The following is a 22263-nucleotide window of genomic DNA, read 5'->3' on the forward strand; positions in this document are numbered from 1 at the left end:
GCACGGTAGCTGTGTGCCCCAGAGAAGCTGTGTTTCTGCTTCTCTGTGTTGTGCAAGGAGCACTGAGATGCACCGGTCTCTCAGAAATCCTCGTTTTCTGCAGCTGCTGTCACACAAGGCTGCGTCGCTTTCAGAAACAGCAGCTTCCGAAGTAAAGCTCTCATAGCCTTCATGAAATGGAGACCTGTCTCTCTGTGTGCACTGCAGGGGAATGGCTGCCCCGTGGAAGGGAGCAGTCAGATAATCTCTGCAGACTGCTAAAGGGGAAAGTATTGCATCTGCTCAGCCCAGGCTGGCGCCTTCCAAAGCCCTTCAGCTCCCCATCCTGCTGCGAAGTCTCTCTAGTGACCGGGAAAGTAAATGTCTGTCTATGGCCAGCTGAGTGCTCTAGCCCCTGGGGTCCCCACCTTAATGGGATCCTGTTGTAACAGTGGGATGACTCTTCTCTCCTGGGGCCTTTTTTTAAAAAGCCTTGTCCCACAGTGAGGGCTCTGTGCCCTGAAATGAGAAAACCCAGAGCCTTGGCTACTGTGATTCGTGGGCCCAAGCTGGCTCAGCTGTGTCTGCTTCATCCACTCAGAGCAGGATCCGCGTACGTTTCCTTTCCGTGCCTGCCCCTGTAGATGTAGCAAAGGGGACGTGCACTCTCTCTGCTGGCTGTGACAGTGTCAGGGAAGCCCTGGCGCGGTTGTCAGTGGCTCAAAATCCATTCTGAAAGCTGTTTCAGCATTGGGGTAGGTTTTCTCACCTGGATCTCAGGGAGGCAGCTCACTGAGGTGATCTAGCCAGTGTCTCTGTCCATGTGAGCAGACATTGCCCTGTTTCTGCTCACCTCTCCTTATGTTACATGGCCTGTCATGTGGTCTCATGCCACGCTGCAGAGGCCCTTTCAGTGATTAATAATCCTTTTGCAGCTCTTGTATTGGTTTTACAACTGTGTTGATAATCATCTTTTATCACGGCCAGTTATTTTCTACTTTGCCAAGTAACTGGTTATTATCTGTTAGCCATTTCCCTAATGCACCATAAAGTGCTCAGAGTTTCCAGGAGTCAGGCCTCCCATGAGGGACAGCTGCTCTGGCCTATAGATAATGTTAATGGTGAGTGTGAACAAGGCAAGATTATGGGTAATAACATAGGAACTGCTGGTTAAAAGGTCCTGTTGTAGCTGAAGCCCTTAACAGCCCGAGTGAAGCTACCTGCCTCCAACAAGGATCTGTAAGACCAATTGCACGCTTAGTATTTGCAATGCACCTTCTTGTGTGCCACAGAGATGCTTTGCTCCCCAGGCTGGAATTCCCAGAGCACAAATCCCACCTTGTTTTCTAGCCTGGGATTTGAAGTAGAGCAGCACATCCAGCAGAGCTTCCAGGGAGGCTGGGGGTTAAGGCGCCAACTTGAAGAAGCTGGCAGCATCTTACCTGAGACCATATTCTATGTTATGCTTTAGGGACAGCATATGTATTGTTGGCAGCTGGCCGGAAGTTCAGGTCGTGTAGTGCTGCTGAGCGTGAGGAATCCATCCTGACAGCTTTCTCCGCAACCCATTGTGGACATGGTTTCTGGGAATCACTCAGTGCTCATGTGTGAGTGCTTTGCACCAAGATGCCTCTCGTGTAGATCCTTCGAGTGGGGCTTTTGCTCCCTGGCCTAACGGAACAGCCGCCTCCTGCCATGGGGCAGGAAGGAAGGACTAACAGGAGCCGTGCTGGACTCTGCAGGGAGCACATCCAATCTCCAGGGCAGAGAGAAGCCCAGAGGCAGAGGACGATGAATCGGTGGGGTAGGAAGAGGAGTCTCCAGAGAAGACCCCTCGTTTGAAGACAATGACTTGATTCATCCTCCTAGAACTAGTGCAGGGGTTGGTTGGCTTATTGGAAGCTGACCAGTGACCTGGCCAGTTCAGGAGGAGGTGGAGGAAAGGACAAGCTATCCCCTGAGTCCCTCTCCCTGCAGATCAGTCTGTCGCTTTAACTGCTTGGTGCAGTTGCTGCTCCCCCTCCTCACTACCGTGTCAAGGGGAATGCAGCAGACCTCTTGTCTGAGGAGCGGTTGGCAGGGCTCTGAGCGTCTCTCACCTCTGGATCTCTGGCACATGGAAGGAGCATTTGTAAAACCCTAGCCTGGGCTGACTTCACCCACACAGCTGCGCGAGCTCTGTATTCTCCAGTCTCGGCACAGAAGGGGGAGCCGAGGGGGCTGGAAAACAAGGGAGCAGGGGTTGTGGTGTTTCCAGTTGGCTGCTGGGGTGAGGCACGGGGGGAGCTGGGCTGACACAGGGCACACACCAGGACCCTGCTTCTACCCTCCAGGTGCCCAGGGCGGTCGGATTTATGTTCAGCGCAGCTTGCTGTGGCTCAGCACACACATCCGCAGTGAGGCCTAGACACTGGCCCCTCCCCACAAACACTCGCGGGAGCTGATGACCAGGATGGGGAGAGCGGAGCAGAGGGGCCTCGTGTCCAAACCCCATTGTGTGGCACCTCGGAGTGGCTGTCAACCGCTCCATGTCAGGACTGGACAGGGGCCAGTTTATTCCTAGCAAGGAGCGGCTGTGTGAACTCCCCATCTCCCAGCCAGCACACACCAGGCACTGTTCCCCCACCCCAGAGCAAGGGCCCAATCCTGCCATTGCTTCACCCATCACCCGCCCACTGGGGCCCCTACGTGGTTCAGCACAGAGATGGCTCTTCGCCTCTCCCAGCCACTGCATGGGGCTCCTCAAACCCAAAGGGGGTGGAGAGCAGACTTCCCAAAGAGGAAGGGCTGCCCTCCACATCTGAGAGCTACCAACTGGAAACAACGCAAGACCAGCATAGTTTCTCTTGTTTTCCAGCAGTGTGAGATTTGAATCTCCTCTTAAATTTCCACTTCCAGAATTAAGGAAGTAAAAGCAGTATTTTTAAGTTGGCTAGTGAGCATGAGAACTGGGAAGTGTTTTAGTCAGGTCCCCTCCATAGCCCCCAAATAGCAGAAATCTGCGTGGGGTGAAGGGAGGCCCACCTCTCCAGATGCTGATAGGCTACTGCAGCTGTAGAATTAATGTAAGCAAACCAAGCAGAAGGTACAGATCAGCAGCGCAGCCACTTAGCCAAAGAAAAACACGACACATTGGTCTGATCGCTGACCCTCTGCAGTACTTCTGGTTCTTGCTCACCATTCAACACTGTACACTCAGCCTGACGTCTCGGTACCTCAGCTCCCCAGAGAGGCCTCCATAGGCTCCAGCATAAGGCCGTGCATCCGCCAAGGAAGGATTCAAAGGCGCACACTCACTGCAGGCGACTGGCAGGCAAGATGCAGAGTGTAGAGTTTGCAGTTGTGAAAAAGGGGGTGTGCGCTGATTTGATTGCTTGCACCTTGGTAGTGCAAGGCTGGGGTAACATCTGAAAGGGACAAAGCGTTTAAACCCCAGCAAGAAATCTGGCTCAGGCTCTAGCATTGCTTGACTAGGAAGAGTTTTATAGTGAGCTCCAGAAATAAGTTGTGCAATATATAATTTATCTGTCAAAATATTTATAAAACAACTGCATCTGCCCAGGGCTGCTGGAGCGTAGCTAGGTTTGAAATCGCATAGGAGGGGATGGTAGCAGTAGCACAAATAGTACATGCTGAAAGATTTTTAAATTCACTCTTTTGTTTATGCTTCGTGGAGGCTGAAGGGGAGATTTTTAATGCTGAGGGTAATTAACTGTTGGGCAACTTTACCAGGGATATGGCAGATTCTCCGTCACTTGGGAATCTTTTAAAGCAAGATTGGCCGTGTGCCTGAAAGATAAGCCCAGTAACTTGCGGCCGAGCTAGAGCGTGGCGGCCGTGGGGCTGAGCTGTGAGGGTTTGTGCCTCTTGTATCTGACCTGGTTATTGCGCTAGGAACTGCAGCGCTACCTGGGCTATTGGAATGGTCCCGGTAGTGGCCTAGCCACCTCGTCCCCGAATAGTCGAGAGACAGGGCGGGTGGGGCAAGATCTTTTACTGGACCAGCGTCTCTTGGTGAGAGAGACAGAGCGGCTTTGAGCTAGACAGAGCTCTTCTTCGCACTGTTGTTTTAAAACCCTGTTTCTCTTATGCATTGCTGTGTCCCTGCTGTTAAGATGGAACAATGCTCGAAGAGAACTCTCTGGTCCCTGCATTCACCCCGTCACAGGGCGACATGCAGGTGCCACGCCCAGTCAGACCTGCTGAGCACTCAAGGCTGGGGAACAGGGCGCCGCAGTCCAAGACCCAGGCTGAGAGCGGGAAACGAGTGGGAGTCCACCCCAGAAAGGTGCAGGCACAAGGCTTGAGACTGCAGGGGTGCCCTGGGAGAGAGTCGAGGGGGGTCAGAAGTGCTGCTAGCCAGGATGGAGAGTGCGACAAGGTATCCTGGGTCAGGTTCTCTGGCCTGTGTTGTGCAGCAGGTCAGACCCGCTGATCAGAATGGTCCCTTCCTTCCATTAAGATTAATGGAGATCTGTCTAAACCCTGAGGTTGCTCTGAAAATCTCACCCAGTATTTCCACCATGGACCTGCTCTCCGAGCCCTGCCTGCTCTGGGAAGGACACCCTCCTGCCCCCCACCATGGTGCTTTTCTATCCTGGCACGAATCCAGCTCCAACACTTGATAAAGAATCTGTATTGTGCTTCTAGTGTCTCTGAGGCTGCTAATCCAAGCAATGAGAATGTGACTGGTAGTGGCAGCCCAGGCAGGCCCTTGAGGGGGCCTCGCAGCTGTGCAGAACAGGCTGGAGACAGCTGCCCAGCAGATACGAGCCTCACAGAGTGAGAACCCTGGGCTTAGATCCTCTCCTAGAAACTGCTTCCTGTGTTGGATGGTCTGTGCTGGAGGCCCAGGCTCTCTCGGATGCCTGCCGGCAGTGGGGGTGGCGGTGTGTGGTGCTAATGTTCAGTGTCTTCCACAGGAGGTGATCGTCCCAGAAGTGAAGTGGAGGAAGGTTTCCCCAGCATCTCTCTCCCTATCTCTCCCAGATGCAGACTACCAGTGCATCCACCGAGCGTCCATCAGCAGCCTCAGCACCAAGGAGAGCTCTTTTAATTCCGAGGAGCCCCTCGTATCAGGTGAGGGATGCTGGGGACAGAGGGTTAGAGCTAGTAACCACCTCCGGCAGTGTATTTACGTTCACTGCTGTGATTGGCCTTTGGGGACGTTTCTCTGGCCACTGTGCTCCTTTTGACTGTTTGCTTGGCTTATTGCACTGAAAACATTTTACAGATGGGGAAATAGAGGCACAAGAGCGACGTCATTTGGTTAGGGACACAACGAATACAGATCAGCGCTGGGATTAAAACTCAGCATTCCTAGATCTCACAGCCCAATAGACCAAACCTCTGCCAGGTGCTGCATAACTGAGAATGCATTCCTCTGGCTCCTGTGTAGCCCTGGTGCCCGTCTGTGGGTGGAGGACACGAAAACAGTGTCCAGGAGATGGGAGCACTGACCTCCAAGGAAGGAGAAAGTAGTATCTGCTGCCTCTTGTGTGAAGAAATGTCCCTTTGGGAATCCTGGCCATGTGATGGAGGAATATTCCCACTGGAGCTCTGGAGAGAGTGTATACAAAGGGTGTGCTCAGGTCAGAGCGGTTTCGTGGGCTCTGTGGAACGTAACTCTCATTCACCAACGGCGAAGGTGCATGTGGGGCTGCTGTGCATTGCTCTGCAGCTGTATCCCCTGTGGAGCACGCAGGGAGAGGACCCCATGACCTCTCCCTAGATCAGGAGGCCTAGCCAAGACCACAGCTGAAGTGGACTGTCCAACAGAGCCGCCTCCTTGGGAGAGGAGATCCCTGTTTGAATACAACTCTTGCCCTGTACGTGTCTGAGGCAGAAAGAGCACAGAAAGCTGCCAGCAGGTTTCTTTGCAGACTCCTCAGATCCAGCTCTGAGAGAAGAGAAGTGCTGAACCTGGGGCGTAATTAGCATGTCTAAGAGCTTAGCTCTGGTTGGATTGCCCTGTTGAAGACCTTGCTGTGGAAGCCGTGTTCCCCTTGACTGTGAGAGGGGTTTGGCCAGCCCGTCCTGAAATGTGGGTCAGGAAATCTACAGAAGGTGCCCAGACAGCCTTGCTTTTGAAAGGGATGTTTCTCTCCTTGATGTGCATGGCTGCCATGAGTCTTAGCAGGATTTGCCCTTTGGGAAGGTACCTTCGTGCCTGAACCGGGCAGCAAAGGATTAAAGGCATTTACTTTGTAAGTATCATTTTCCTCTCGAAGGAGATAGCTCAGTTGTGCTGGGCATCCCTCAGGTGATGTAGTGAGTATCGAACAGGTTCTTAGTATAATGGAATTGAAGCAGAGAAACTCATTGAAAGGGTGGGGGATTAGAAATGCATTTCCCTAGGGACAGAGCTGTAGTGAATGATCAGGAGTGCAGGGTATATCAGGGTTTTGTAGCTGTTCGAGGCTGGTTCAGAGAATTGAATAGGGTCCTTAAGCTGGATTAACCATCAGTCTGTCAGTTTCGTTTAGGCATCTCTTTGCTTTTGTTTCAGAAAGTGCAATAAACACAGAAGAGGAGGAATTGGAGGAGGAACCAAACTATGTAGCAGAGCTGAGACCGTCTGATTATCAGCTCTTGAAAATCTTCATTGTACTGTAAGCATGCAGTCAGCATACAGATAGCTACATGGGACCAGAGTGGGGAGCCAAGTGCACTGGCTGCAATCTTTTTCCCTAGGGCTCACTGGTCCAGTCACACCCAAGTTAATAGCAACTGAAAGTCGTTACCATCTGACAGTCCTGTAGTGGTCTGTGAGAGATCATGTGGGCTCAGTCGAGTACCTAGACAAAGATCCACTTCACAGTTGGCATCAGCAGCGGAGAAGGCCTGGGATTGAGCCACCTTCTCGGCAACACAGCCACGTTGGCAGTGGAGGGGGAGAGAATACCAGCGAGGAAGCTTCCTCCACTGTTAAAAAGGGATTGCAGGCAGTGGTGGATTAGCCAATGGGGCCCAGAAAAATGGGCACACCCACATCCCCCATCCGCCCGGCGCTCCTGCAAGGGAGCAAGGGAAGTCCCCATGCCCCAACCCCACTCCCTGGCAGGAGTGCCAGGAGGGGCAGGGGAGACTGCAGGTGGAAGGGGTGGGGAGAGGCCCCCACTTGCTCTGGCCCAGGGCCCCATAAAATCCTAGTTTGCCTCTGATTGCAGGCATTCTGTTCCACACTGCACACGACCATATCCATGTTCTTTGCTGCTCTCTATCATGCCCTACTGAAAAGCTCTGTAGCTCAGGTCGGGTTCGGATGCAGATCCTCGCAGGAATTCTCAAAGCTGCTGCCTTTGCTGCATCCGCGGAGCTCTGCTGCCCCCAGCACAGCTCCAGTGTGTTGCACTGGAGGGTCAGGCTAGCATCAGTGCGGGATGGGAGTGGCAGCGTTAGCCAGCTCCGCTGATTGCAAAGAGGAGAGGAGTAAAGGCGGGGCGGGGGAGAGGAGAAAGCACGTGATCAGAGGAATTCAGCAGAAGGTTGGAAGTAGCCCTGTGGCTTTAGAGCCTAGCAGGGATGTTGAATACCTCACAGCTGAGCTAGCATGGCCTGTTTCAGGATTTATTATCTAAGCCACTCTGCAATCACACTGGGCTGAAACTTACGAGAGCAGGGTTGGCAAGGTGGCTGCATTGTGAAAATGATTTAGATCCGTAGAAGGTGAGAGGCCCCCAAAACGCTCCTCTTATCCATGGGCTGCTCAGCTTGCGTTAGCCACGCTCTGCCCTGGAACGACTTGGACTGTGGAGGGTGTTTGTGCTCCCCTCGCGAGTGCTGAGCCATCTGTACGAAGCTCTCTTACTAGCTTGTCCCATGCCCCAGGCCTGGGAACTCCGATCTTAATGCTTCCCCAGCTGGAAGGTGCCCACCCAGGGGTACTGGACCGTTAGCCATTTGTGCACTTCATGGGGATTGCTCTGTTAGCTTCCCATTAGTCCAGTCTCCTCCAGCCTCTTGCTGCAGGGGGGCAAGGGGGCAGAGCCTGCACTGCTACTGCCTGTTCTGTGGCTTTAGAGAACTTCTGTTCTTTGGGGCTCCGCTTCCAGCCCCTTTTCACCTGCACTGATGCCGTTTAAGGGAAATCTCCATCACATCCCTGGCTGTATTCTGAGTCTGAACGGCTGGGTGCTGCGTTACGTAGCTGCTGCTTTATGGGCCTGATTCCCATTTACACTGAAGCTCCTTTACACCACTTTGGCACTGTAAAACGGGCCTTATGGTTGGTAGAAGTGATTTTGTGACCACTTTAAGGCCTATAGCTGCTGCCAGAAAGGGGCCTTGAGATCTTGGTACAACTGAGAATCGGTCCCTTGTGCCCACTGGAATTGCTAACACCTGTCTAGCCCCAGGTGCTGGCTTTCTGAGCACTGACTGTATATCCAGTATGCAGCCCAGGAGTTTAGACTCCCAGCTCTGGTGGGTAACGTGCTGCATATGGCGGCCCCGTGGAGAGATGGAGAGGTGCCGTATATCTCATGCTGTCTCAAGGAATGACGCTCTGTAAAGACACAAACTAAATAAAGAAATGTGTCTCCAATAGAGAAACCTCCCCCTTGGTTTTAGTCCCTTCCTCCTCTCTCGGGCCACATATCCTCTGGCTAGGAAAACACAGCCTCTGCTATAGGCAAAGCTTTAGCCTCCAAGGCTTTCAGTCCTAACCCGCAGCTCCTGTCTGTCTTTGCTCCCAGGATCTGCCTCCTGGTTGTGTCCTCATCATATCTGGCATTCCGGATCTTCCGTCTGGAGCAGCAACTCTGCTCTCTGAATCGGGACTACCTCTCACGCGGGCACCGGAGGTAGGGGAGTGCTCAGCTCTGGGACCCTTGGGTTACAAATAGGGGGTCCACAGGGCCATTTTTGTACAGACTTTGTTTTTGGGGAGTGCCTAAACAATAAAATCAAGGGCCCTGCTTATGGGCTGTGGACAGTAAAGATCCTATTGTGCATTACAGAATAGATGCAGTGTCCTGCCCACATCCCATATATCCCCCTGCTCACAACCTCCCTCTCTGGTGCATCATCAGCGTGACAGTTGCCTTCCACCTGAAGCTGGTGGCATTTCCGCAGTGCTCTCTGTGGACCATCTGTAATGCACTTGGGCTCCTTCCCACCGTGCAGAGGTCACTTTATTCATTGCACGTCCATGTGGAAGTGCACCTGTAGTTTGTGCAGCGAGGCATCTGACTTCAACTCCGCAGAATGGATTTTATTTCAAGGGACCCAGGGAAGGTCCCATTGCTGTCGCTGGGACTGGTTCTTTGGCAGTGGGACAGTCCTGAGGAGCAGCGGCTGCTGCTTCCCAGCCAAGGGAGCCAGTGAGAGGCATTCTTGCCATTGGCCTGAGGCTAGCACCAACCTCTGGGCTGGGTGCTGTTCCCAGCATTGGCAGGGAAACAAACGTGAGCAACCTTCTCACCCAGATCCAGCATATCTAATTACTCCTCAGGGCATTCTGTGCCAAAAAGTTATAAATTCTGCACACTATTTTAAAATTCTGCAAGTTTTATTTGTCAATAAACAAATGCAGAGCTCCAGCATGGCAGTGGGGAGCACAGGCCACTGGCTGCACAGAGGTGGGAGATCACCCTGCAGCCTCCCCACCCCTGGGACACAGAGTCAGTGGTGAGGCTGCACCCAACCCTGACACAGCACAAGGCCTGGGCCTGCCCCAGAAACACTCTTGGGCCCTGCCCCTCTGCGCCAGGCACACCAGGTGTAAGGCAGGCAGGCTCATCCAGGCAGGATCCAAGTGTGAAGGGGCTCAGTATGGGTGGGATCCAGGTGTGGGGTGAGTCTGTGTGCAGGCAGCTCAGTGGGGGGGGGGGGGTCCCAGATGTGGGGGGATCTGGATGCACACAGACTCATTTGGGGGGGGGTTCCAGGTGCAGGGGCAATGAGACTCTGCAGGGTGAAAGTGGTTGGGGCTCAGTGGAGGGGTCTGAGTGTGGGGGTCTCAGCAAGGAGGTCTGGGTGCTGGGGGTTTGGGGCTTGGTGGGGTGAGGGTCTGGGTGCAGCTAGTTGGGGGTCAGTGGCATGGGGATCTGGATGTGGTAGCTCAGGGTGGTGCAGGAGGGTGGGGGCTTATCAGGGTGTGGGGTTGAGTGCAGGGAGCTCAGTGGGGGATGGTCTGGGTGCAGGGGTGGAGGTCCTGAGGCAGGGGGTCTGGGTGCAGGGTGCTCCAGATGCAGGGGTTGAGGTTCAATGGGGTGGGGTTCAGGTATGGAGGGCTAGGGGGTTTCTGGGTGAGGCTTGGCAGTGGTGTCTAAGTATGGGAGATCCGGATGCATGGGGGTTGGTTGGATGCAGGAGCAGCTCCCAGTATAGTGACCCCTCCCCCTGCAGCTGAGGCGCAATGGGGGCAGGACGCAGGGGAGGATGCTGAGTTTCCTGCAGCTGGGGGCGGTTTCTGGGAGTGGGGTCTGACATAGCCCTAGCCATTCCCTGTAGGGGAAGAGGAAATCCCATCCTCTCCTGCCTCCAGCCCAGCTGGGATTAGCAGCTGATCCCAGCTTAGGGTAGGAGCCACTGGCTGCGGTGTCCCCAGCCCTGCAATGATGTACCTCTCTGCCGGCTGCTTCAGGTGCCTGAAACAATGTACCTGTGCAGCTAGGGAGTGGCACTTGACTGCTCTTGCAGCTTCTCTTTGCTTCTCCATCAGAAAGTCATTTTTCTGCTGGGAAGCAAAGAAATCTGTGGGGGACATGAATTCTGCACACGCGCAGTGGTGCAAAATTCCCCCAGGAGTAGTATCTGGTGCTGCTTCCCCTGGTAGCATGAGACCAAGCACTGAAGAGCTGGCAGGAGATGCTGGATGGGTGAGAAGTAGATGGGTCATTCCCCCTGTAGTGCTCATGATTGTGGTCAGATATAGCGTCGTTCCAAGTGCCTGTGTCATGCCTGCCCTCTCTTATCCCCCAGCACAACACTAGTGGATCAGCATCTCCCTGGCTATGGGAGAACATTTCTAGTGCAGTTACAACACGTCCCTGCTGTTTGCTCCAGCGGACCCGTCAGGACTACCTTACGGTCTGATCTTCCTGCAGTGACTCCAGCGGGAGCAGGACCTGACCCGTAGTTTCCATGACTCCAGATCAGCGTCCTGGCAGCATAGAGTCAGTGGCGGAGTGCTGGACAGGGACCTGCTGCAGTGCAGGGAAATGGCACCTGTGGATTGCCCCCTACAGGATGTGATAGGTCTTTTAACAGAGAGGATCTGCCCCCCATCACCCCTTCCTCGCACAATGCCAGGAATAAGTTCCTTGGGCGGTCTGGAGTGAAGGCAGGGCCCTGTATGGGGTTGCTTGCCTTCATCTTCCTCTGTGTCTCTGTTTGCAGGTGACCATCACCCTGGAGCTGTGGCTCACAATGGACCTTGACAGGAAAATAGCACTTTGTGTACAGATCTCCAGGGAGTCCTGCTGGTGAGCGTGGCTGCAATATCGAGAGAGTCTGAACCAAGGATTGCTCAGTCTTTTATTCCGCGTTATTTCTGGCTCGCGACGCCTCCCTTTGCAATGGCAAACCCCCACGTCCCTCCCTCCCTCGGCCTGTTGCGCTGTGGGGTTGGACTGGAGCCCAGCAGGCCATCCATGCAGTCACTTCTTCCAAACGACAGCCACCCGTTTGTACCAAACCCGCTCCCAAGCCTTGACTGTTTATCAGAGCCTTGGGTGCAGCTTCATTGGACAGTGGCTCGAGCTGCATCTCCAATCGGATTCTGAGCAAGTAAGAACAGTTAGTAGCTCGATGGTCCAGGAATCGCCTCTGTTGAGCATAGAAGGTGCTGCGCCCTTGATCAGCACAGTTAGGACCAAATACTGTTGTTTTTCTACCAGCAGAGACTCCTGCTCAAGCAGGGACAGACTGTCAGTATAACCCTAGCTGCTGCCAGCAGGACTCCCCCTCTTTCATTTGGCGAGAGCCCGGTGCTAGTGAAACTACATGTTCTTCCAGGGGCCTTGGCTTTGGCCTAGACGCACGGTCCCCAGAGCCGCATCACCATGGTAGCAGGAGACTCTAGCTCTATGACACCAGCATTGGGCCATCGTCGCATCCATCGAACGGTGGCACACCAGACTACAGGTGACTGGGCTTTTCTGGTGGGACACCGCTGGGCCAACTCCTGTGATGACTCAGTGTTCAAGTTACCATCATTTTTATTCCTAATTCTGCTTTGTTTTCTTTTTCAAGGACAACCGTGGATCTCAGTAAGTGAGAAGCCCCGGAAGCAGAGACTGACCCTCCCTACGGAGCTCAGGATTGGGGACACAGCTGAGGCATGTTCTGTTCTCCCAGAACACACATCCCACACTCAGCTAGTTCTCCTCAGGACGGATTTCCTCTTGCCCTTTGGGGTTTCCACATTACCCTTCCACACTGGGCCTTGGCCTAGCCGGGTCCTGAAATGCATCTCTGCTTAGGTGCCAGTGTTCATACGCGGGCAATAGCTCAGTTACAGTACTTGTCATAACAACTTTCAGTGTAAAAGTTACAGCTCCAGCGAAATGCCAGACAGGAGTTAGTGCTCCTGGCCCGATACCTGCTGAAGTCAGGTTCTTTAGGTGGCAATAGCAGACTGTTAGTCACGGGGATTCTTGTGCAACTCGCATCCCCTGTGAAGCTAGTGTGCGCAGCATAGATCATGTTTAACTGCCCCATGTCCCTTCCAAAACGTACCCCGGTCCCTGTGCCAGCGTTCCTTCAGGGCAGAAGAGAGGTGAAAATAAAGGGATGAGGTGGCTCCCTAACCCCAAAGCCCAGCCCCACCCAGCGCTGTGCAGAGTACATGCCATGCTGTAATAATGCACTCTGCCGTGCTGGGCAATCCAGGGAAAGGGCAGCCTGCCTGTCCGCAAGCGGATGCAAAGCAAGGCTGACCTGCACTGGGTAGGGTTCAGCAGTGGGGAGATGAACAGGCTAGAATAAGACCCTCTCATTTGGCTCCTTGAGGAGGCCAGAGGAAAAGTTTTGAGCAAGATTCAGGAGGGCTGTTTGAAAGGCACCTGCACTTTACAGGCAATACGGAATTTGGCCAGCAACCAGCAGTGCTGAATCCGAACTTGGAGTGACAGTTGTCTGATGGCGGTGCCAGGCACACTATGCTCTCCACACAGGGCTCCTCAGCACCCCAAGTTTCTAACCACAGGAGAAGGCTGTATGGGAGCACCCCCAAAGGAGAGTTGAGAGCTGGGCCTGGGCGGGTGGTCTGTAGTAGGATGTAGCCCTGCTGCGATCAGGGGCCAGCGAACACCTTAGATGAGGCAGGAGAAATAGCTGTGTCTGTGTTCCCCTGGAAGCTCTGTGTCGTCAATATCTAAATGAAACTTCCAGTGCTCTTTGGCCTGATGCAGCGCCGTCCCTGGGGAGTGTGGGGACTGAGCAGAAACCCTGCTGCGCATGGGGGACAATGGAGCTGAGGGGGATGGGATGGGAGGCATGAGTGCAATGCTGGAAGGTTTTGGAAGACAATGGAGCTGCCTGGGCTGATGCATATTAAGAGTCCAGCCTGCTTAGCGTTCTAGAAGCACCTCTCACACAGCCACTGTAACCGTGCACTTTAGGACCCTGATCCAAAGTCCATGGAAAGATTCGCATTGGGTCCAGCAGGCTTTGGATCAGCCCCTCATTCCCCTCACACTAAATAAAGCTGTCTCTCTGTGTGAAGCGCTTTGGGATCACATGGAGCGAAAGGTGGGAGACAGACACAATACGGTGCAAGCAGCACCAGGACGCGGCACTCCCCTCACACCAGCAAGCAGCTCGTGTAACTCTGGCATCAGGGTGCCCGGGACTCCCTCAGTGAGTCGTTCCAGAAGGGATGTGCCCAGCAGTTGTGCATAGGCTGCTGGAGAGTGGCCGTGCTGCCGGCAATACTCACCAATCCCCTCTTCTCCGGTGTGTGTGTGTCTGTGTGCATCAGGCATCCGGTCTTTGGGTTGATTGTGTTTGAAAGCGCTGCTAAAACAAAGTGCCACGTCACCTGTGAGCTGTGCAGGGAGCTGTGTCCTGCCTTCGCTCTCCTCCCCTCTCCCCCCACTTCCCATCCTGCCCCGGCAGCCAATCTTACAGAGGAGAGGAACACAGCTAGCAAGGAGGGCGTGAGGACTGGCCGGAGCGCAACAAAGTGCCAGGAAATGCTGCTTTATGCCCGGGATCATTTCTGGGGGGTACGGTCTGACTCACTCTCTTGCACAAATGACAACTCAGCTTTTCGGAGTACGAATCTCTTTCAGTGTTTAACAAAGAAACCTCCAGTGACGTTAACCCACGCTCCTGGGGATGAGGTCCCAGCGAGCGGTGGGGAGTGGGCTCGCTTTACAGATAGCACTCTGCTCCTCCATCGCTGGAACTTTTTGCCTGCGGATTGGCCATCACAGTTGTTCTTGCACATTTGCCTGGCTCAGGACTGCTCCCGGCTTTCACCCCATCCCCTATAAACACTGACATCAGGACCCCTGCAGCTGGCGGAGGTGCACATTGACCATGTTAGCCACAGCTCTTGAAATGCGGCGATAGTACTGGCAGCTTCCTGACAGCAGCAGGATGCCTGGGGGAGAGACAGGGCTGCAGTGGATGTAGCCATGTCTGCTGTGTTGCATGGTGCCATGAGGGAGGAGAACTGTGATGCGGACTCCTGCTTCAAAGCACAGCGCTCGCAGAGCGGTGAAGGGGGCTTTGCAGGCGGCGGCAGGACTTGCAGAAAAAGAACGACATGCTCCATGGCCTAACCTCTGTGTGTCTGGGCTGAGCTCATTCAACTGCCATTAACCTCACAACTGCTGCAGGGTCAGCAGCTGCTTCTGCTCCATTGCCATCAGCTCCAGGGCTAAGCAGGGCTCCCGCAGCAGGATTCAAACACTCCCCTCTGGAGGGGTAGGACCATATGACGAGCTTATTGAAGACTTGGGATCTGTTTGAGTAGCATGCTCGTCCCAAGGCCTTTGTTAGGGGTGGGCAGTGCAGTGCAGAACTAGGGGTGCCATCATGTGTTCCTGTCACGGCTAGCTGGGGGCTAGCGTGGTGGGTGGGGCTGGGACTCCACTCGTCACTGCGCAGAGAGAGGTTTCCAAGCACTAGCATTTGGAGGTAACTGAGGATTTGGGAGCTCTCCTGATCCCCCTCCCATTGCAGCTGTTTTCCACTGAAAGCACCGATAATGTAGTATCGATATAGGTTTTTATACCCCACTCCTCACCATAGTCTGTGGGCACCTTCCAGTTGGGCATTAAGCAATGTGACTATGCATCTGTCCTGTGTTTGTTCTCCTATCCTCGTCCCAGAGGGAGCGGCACATGCAGGGGAGTGTCTTGTTTTGGTAGGGGTGTTTTTAATCTTATTTTTATTAAATAAAGACACCATTGCAGAATGGACGTCAAAGAAACGCACCTTGCACTTGGAGCAGAGAGTGGCGAGGTTTGTGGTAGCCCTTTGTCCCTGGCTGGGGGAGTTCATTGCACAGGCTCAGACTGCAAAGATGACCTTTACTCTTGTTATGGTTCCATTGTGACAGAGGAGCAAAGTTGTCAACCAAGGTCTTCATCCCAGAGCTTAAATGGTCTTTTAGATACCCTGGCACAGTCCGTGGAATGTTTTGAAGATAAGGACTCAGCCTTGAACTTGAGTGGAAATGCTAGGGGAGCCAGGGTAGAGAGGAGAGGAAAGGTGCTCGCAGCAGCTGTGGTGCTGAGATGTGCTGCAGTGTTCTGTACTCGTCGGAGTTCCCTAAGCACTGCAGGTTTCATGCCCAGGTGTATTGCATTGCATTCAGGTGTATTGCATTGCTGCAGGCCAGCTGAGCGGTGACGAAGGTGTGAATAACTGAGGCCAGGACTGATGGGATGGTGTGTCCTAGCCAGCCGGAGGTGGTGGAAAGCGTTACAACCACTGTGACATGCGAGCTTGTTGTCAGTGAGGAATCCAGGAGTACTCCTAAGTCGATGGACTGAAATTGACCAATTGTGGGTGTGAACTTCAGCCAAAGGAGACTCCACCATGGCTGAAAACTCTTCAAAATACATTCCCCCACCCTGCAGCATCACCTCTCTTTTTCTTGGGTTTAGCATCAACCAGCTGTTCTTCATCCATGAGCTGATCTCATCAAAGCATTGGGTCATCTTGGTGGTAGGCATGTGGTCGTATGTACTGAACAATAGGTATAGCTGTGTGCCATTGGCATATTGTTGGCACTTGAGTCCATGTCATCCGAGCAGTAGGATATAGATGCCAAAAGGGACCAGTGAGGGAATTGATCCTTGTGAAAACCCCAAGTGAGGAGTCTAGTGATAGAGGTGCAGTTGCCCATTTCTGCTCTTTGGGTGTGTTTGTACAGGAAGGACTCAGGCCATTTTACCTCATTACCCTGGACTACAGTCCTCTCTTTCAGGCCAGACAGCATATCTCACGGTCATCTGTGTCGAACACTGTAGAGAGGCCCAGGAGGAGGAGAATGGCTTTCTGCCCACTGACAGCAGGAGATCACCCATCAGTGCCACTAGGCCAGTTTCATTTCCGTGTCCTGGCCTGAATCCACATTGTGCAAGGTCTAGAATGTTAACTTCAGTTAGACGATCTTGTAATTTGGCCTTTTGCTAGCTTCTCTGCGAGCTCAGGAACAGGAGGTTTGACACTGGGCTGGGACTGAACTAAATTCAGACTGGAGACTTTTCTAGCTGCAATTTAGCCTTCAGTTGTCATCCAATCATTCCATTTTTTACTTTTGGCATTCATTTATTTTACTTTTTTAGGTGCAATTTTTTGTCCTTCTCCCCTCCAGTCTTGTTGTCACTAAAATGGAGAGCTCTAAGCTGGGATGCCAGAGCTACTCCAGCAGGAGAACAGGACTTTATTTCCTCTTTTTACATCCCTTTCTGCAACCCGCTCCAGTATACCTCTGAATGCCACATGCTAGCTGCCAGTCACAAGTTTGCTCAGATCCTCTGGGAGATGGGATGTGAGCACACAATCCTTTAGAATTTTATAACGGTATTTATTATCTTTAAAGAGCCGGGAAATGTATCCCAAGGCAATAACCCAGAGATGAGCAAATATTAAAGCTCTCAGTGATGAGCCAGTAACTTCCCAAGACCTCATCTTCCTGAGCTGGGATGCAAGGAGGAGAATAGGGACCATCCCATGAGCTATGTGATTGGGAGACGAGAGAGCTCTGCTGGGGCCCTTTGAACAGTCCTCATAGCTGCATGTTCACGCCCTATCTCCTAGTGACTGGCTTGCACTCTCAAGTAGCTAGTCTCTGAGGGTGTCTCTACACTGCAATTAATCCACAGCTGCCCTGTGACTCAGGCTTTGGGGCTGTTTAATTGTGGTGTAGATGTCCAGGCTCATGCTGCAGCCTGAGGGTCCAAGAGCCTGGGCTGCACCCTGAGCCTGAAGGTCTACATGGCAATTAAACAGGCCTGCAGCTGAGCCTCAGGAGCCCAAGTTGGCGGGCACAGGTCAGCTGCAGGTGTCGAATGGCAGTGTGGACACACCCTGAAAGGCTCAGCAGGCGGATCAGCCATTGTGTGGGGCAGCAATAGCTTTGTAGTGGATAAATAGGGTGTGGGCACTGAGGTGTTCACAGTGTGTGCGCTGGCTAACCGATTCTGCCACTTGCTTTAGCTTTGCACCAAGCAGCCGTTCTTCGCCCCTTTTCAGACTTGCTGAACCTGATCCTGTTTTGATGTCTACCCATTGCCGATGTTAAACACTCTGGTTAGTGAAGGACCTGTGCAAATTGGCCAGGTGCAGTAGTAGGTGGGTTTGCCATCCTCTGACGCACAAGGAATCTTGGCTGCTCGTGGAGACAGGATACTGGACTCTGATCTAATCCTGTGTCCCTAAGGAAGCTCTTGGTCCTGCTGTTGCCCTCTGTGTCTTGGGTGTTTTGTTTTGGGGTGGAGGAGAATGTTTGCAAATGTTTCACACTAGTGAAATGAGTGTCCCTGATCTGCCATGATGCACTTCTTACCCTGAGTTGCGTCCTCTAACCAGCAGCTGCAAGGCATTGCAGACATAAGAGCAGCCTGGTTTCTGTAAGCTCCCAGATAGATCACAGTGAAATCACTCAAACAGGCATTTTACCTGCCTCCACCACCTGAGACTGGCCCTCTCCCACTGAAGTATTAATGTCAATGAGTGCAGCAGCAGGCAGTCAGACGGGCTGTAACCTCAGCCAAGGAGGAAATACCCTTTAGCACTGCCAGCGTGGTCAGGCTGAAGTGAAAGTGACAAGACCTGGGGTAGGAATGGGCCAGTAGATGTCACAATCTTGTAGCATGGGGGAGGATTCCATTCAGACACACCATTCTCCCTCCTAGGAGGCTGGGGACAAAGGCTGGACCCACTCTTGGTCCTTGTGGCCAAAGGAAGGGGAGGAGCCAGGGCGGAGCTAATGATGCAGTCATGAAGCTCCTTTTGAGGAGCTGGGATCTGTCCCTGGTCTGGAGCCACATCTTGCTGCGCCAGTCACTTGTACAGTATTTTTGTGAGTCACGTGCAATCTCGGTGCGATTTTTACCCTTACTCTTCACTCCAGCCTGCCTAAGGAGTGTGTGCTGATGCAGCACCACAGCTGGGAACTCTAAGTACTGATGCATCAATGACTGGGGAAGGCAGCTGAAGTCGGTGCATGCACAGCCCAGCCTTGCTGCTTCTATCTTTATCTCTATTGTAATCCAGAAGTCTTTATATAGATCCAGTGAATGGTTCATGTCCTTTCTGCCCCCACTCTCAGTTGTATAACTACACCTGTTGGCCAGCGGGTGACATCTGGGGCATAGATGCTGTCTTGCTGTAGCCTGTGAACATATTTTAAATAAAAACCGACATTTTCTAATGTGCCAGTGTCTGAGAAGTGGTTACTGTCTTTCTGCACATGGAGAACTCAAGCAGGGGAAAATACGTAGAAGCAAATCTGAGTTTCGCTGCCCTGTTGTCTCATACTGTCATCCTGTAGGTTACAAACCAAGCAGGGCATGGGCAAAGCATGGATGGGAAGTCTCAAGGAAGACGCCGACATGGCAGGGAGTGGTGATGGTGGCTCAGTGAGTAGGGCCCTTCTTGCTCTGGGTCTGTACTGAACCACGGCTGGGCTGCTGCAGGAGGCCCTGGCCATTCATTACTGGAAGCCCTGTAGTGCTCATGTCTCATGGGTCGTGCCTGGGATCCTAGCTGCTACGGTGATGCCGATAATAACAATTAGCTCCCAGCGTAGCAGGCAGCATGGCTGGGGCCAGGGGCCCGGAACACACGAGTTCCAGTCCTGGCTCAGTCAGTGCTGTGCTGTGTGCCCAGTAGGCGTAGAGCCGGCAGTGTAGCTGGCCACTGTATCTCCCTCACTGCACCCCTGGGCTGATAGAGGAGGGGGTGGCTGCCACTGCGATCCTGAGCTTGGCTGGAGCACCTGGGAACTGCAACTGGTGGTTGATTCTTGGCTTCTTCTACCCCCTAGGCTACCCTCTCTTTTGGGCTGCCTGGACGTGAGCTAGGGTAGCCAACCTTGCCAGAGGCTTCCCCAGGCTCAGGCAGAGCCAGAAGATCACCGGGGCTTCCACCATCCAGTAGGGAAGAAGGCAAAGGAGCAGAGCTCCTGTACTACAGCTGGTGGCTGCGGGGGAGCTGCTGAGCAGCAGCGGGGAAGAGAAGCAGCTGCTGGGAGTGCTCCTGGCTCACGTCCTGGGGCTGCAGTGGAGGTGGCAGCATCCCCTTCCTGGCTGCCAGGCCTGATTCTTCTGGTTAAGAACAACAGGTCACAGCTCAGGGACACATAGTCATAATCAACTGCACGTTTTCTTCTTAGCACGGTTGGCCAGACAGCCCCAGGCTGGGGCCAGAGAGGTGGTATGGCTATGGTGCTTTGGCTCTATAAATCCTCGCCCTTAATGGGAGGAGATACAGGCGTGAGGGAACATTCATTGGAAGGAATGCAGCGTCCAGGCTCTGAGCGCAGAACCACCCTCCCATTGATAAGGAAAGGAAACTAGCTTATTTCTTGTAATGCAGACAAGAAAGGAAGTGTTTGTCGAATGCCTGGGAGATTTGCTGGTTAGCCATTGGCTTCTCCCCTGTTGCCATGATACTGAATAGCCCATGAAAGCTTATGCCCAAATAAATTTCTTAGTCTCTAAGGTGCCACAAGGACTTCTCATTGTTTTTGCTGATACAGACTAACACGGCTATCACTCTGAAACTCCAATCCATCGGTGATCTTCCTGATAACACCATCCTGGCTACTATGGATGTAGAAGCCCTCTACACCAACATTCCACACAAAGATGGACTACAAGCCGTCAAGAACACTATCCCCGATAATGTCACGGCTAACCTGGTGGCTGAACTTTGTGACTTTGTCCTTACCCATAACTATTTCACATTTGGGGACAATGTATACCTTCAGATCAGCGGCACTGCTATGGGTACCCGCATGGCCCCACAGTATGCCAACATTTTTATGGCTGATTTAGAACAACGCTTCCTCAGCTCTCGTCCCCTAAAGCCCCTACTCTACTTGCGCTATATTGATGACATCTTCATCATCTGGACCCATGGAAAAGAAGCCCTTGAGGAATTCCACCATGATTTCAACAATTTCCATCCCACCACCAACCTCAGCCTGGTCCAGTCCACACAAGAGATCCACTTCCTGGTCACTACAGTGCTAATAAACAATGGCCACATAAACACCACCCTATACCGGAAACCTACTGACCGCTATTCCTACCTGCATGCCTCCAGCTTTCACCCTGACGACACCACACGATCCATCGTCTACAGCCAAGCTCTGCGATACAACCGCATTTGCTCCAACCCCTCAGACAGAGACAAACACCTACAAGATCTCTGTCAAGCTTTCTTACAACTACAATACCCACCTGCAGAAGTAAAGAAACACATTGATAGAGCCAGAAGAGTTCCCAGAAGTTACCTACTACAGGACAGGCCTAACAAAGAAAATAACAGAACGCCACTAGCGGTCACCTTCAGCCCCCAACTAAAACCCCTCCAACGCATTATTAAGGATCTACAACCTATCCTAAAGGATGACCCAACACTCTCACAAGTCTTGGGAGACAGGCCAGTCCTTGCCTACAGACAGCCCCGCAACCTGAAGCAAATACTCACCAACAACCACATACCACACAACAGAACCACTAACCCAGGAACTTATCCTTGCAACAAAGCCCGTTGCCAATTGTGCCCACATATCTATTCAGGGGACACCATCACAGGGCCTAATAACATCAGCCACACTATCAGAGGCTCGTTCACCTGCACATCCACCAATGTGATATATGCCATCATGTGCCAGCAATGCCCCTCTGCCATGTACATTGGTCAAACTGGACAGTCTCTACGTAAAAGAATAAATGGACACAAATCAGATGTCAAGAATTATAACATTCATAAACCAGTCGGAGAACACTTCAATCTCTCTGGTCACGCAATCACAGACATGAAGGTCGCTATCTTAAAACAAAAAAACTTCAAATTCAGACTCCAGCGAGAAACTGCTGAATTGGAATTCATTTGCAAATTGGATACTATTAATTTAGGCTTAAATAGAGACTGGGAGTGGCTAAGTCATTATGCAAGGTAGCCTGTTTCCTCTTGTTATTTCCCACCCCCCCCCCCCAGATGTTCTGGTTTAACTTGGATTTAAACTTGGAGAGTGGTCAGTTTGGATGAGCTATTACCAGCAGGAGAGTGAGTTTGTGTGTGTATGGGAGTGGGGGGGATGTGAGAAAACCTGGATTTGTGCAGGAAATAGCCCGACTTGATTATGTAAAGAGTTGTCACTTTGGATGGGCTAGCACCAGCAGGAGAGTGAATTTGTGGGGGGGGGTGGAGGGTGAGAAAACCTGGATTTGTGCTGGAAATGGCCCACCTGATGATCACTTTAGATAAGCTATTACCAGCAGGACAGTGGGGTGGGAGGAGGTATTGTTTCATATTCTCTGTGTATATATAAAGTCTGCTGCAGTTTCCACGGTATGCATCCGATGAAGTGAGCTGTAGCTCACGAAAGCTCATGCTCAAATAAATTGGTTAGTCTCTAAGGTGCCACAAGTACTCCTTTTCTTTTTGCGAATACAGACTAACACGGCTGTTACTCTGAAACTCTGAAACCAGTAGCTGAATAATAGCTGGGGTGAGAGCAGAGGCAGGTTTGCAGGCAGTGAGGATGGGAACTCCCACAGTGTGGGGTGTAGTCTTTTATTTTAGTTCAAGTGTATTTCGTAATGGTGTGTTACACCACGGTGGGTTCGGCTCTGGTGGCTA

The 22263-nt window shown here is 52.6% G+C and overlaps 1 protein-coding gene across 2 annotated transcripts in view; it reads left to right on the plus strand.

The window, feature by feature from the left end:
- Positions 1-21594, plus strand: part of GRAMD2A (GRAM domain containing 2A) — a 90298-nt gene extending 68704 nt beyond the window's left edge. The window contains exons 9-13 of one of the 2 annotated variants that reach the window (XM_048865653.2): positions 4902-5058; positions 6488-6590; positions 8676-8783; positions 11323-12069; positions 12178-18824. In XM_048865653.2, the coding sequence (XP_048721610.1) occupies positions 4902-5058; positions 6488-6590; positions 8676-8783; positions 11323-11326 (372 nt within the window). In that variant the 3' untranslated portion in view covers positions 11327-12069; positions 12178-18824. Of the gene's footprint in view, positions 1-4901; positions 5059-6487; positions 6591-8675; positions 8784-11322; positions 12070-12177 lie in introns of those variants that run through there. The other variant, XM_075132929.1, reaches the window with a different exon arrangement.
- The last annotated feature ends 669 nt before the right edge of the window (positions 21595-22263 follow it).

Source organism: Caretta caretta, chromosome 10 (genome assembly GCF_965140235.1).
Source record: "Caretta caretta isolate rCarCar2 chromosome 10, rCarCar1.hap1, whole genome shotgun sequence".
NCBI classification, from domain to species: domain Eukaryota; kingdom Metazoa; phylum Chordata; order Testudines; family Cheloniidae; genus Caretta; species Caretta caretta.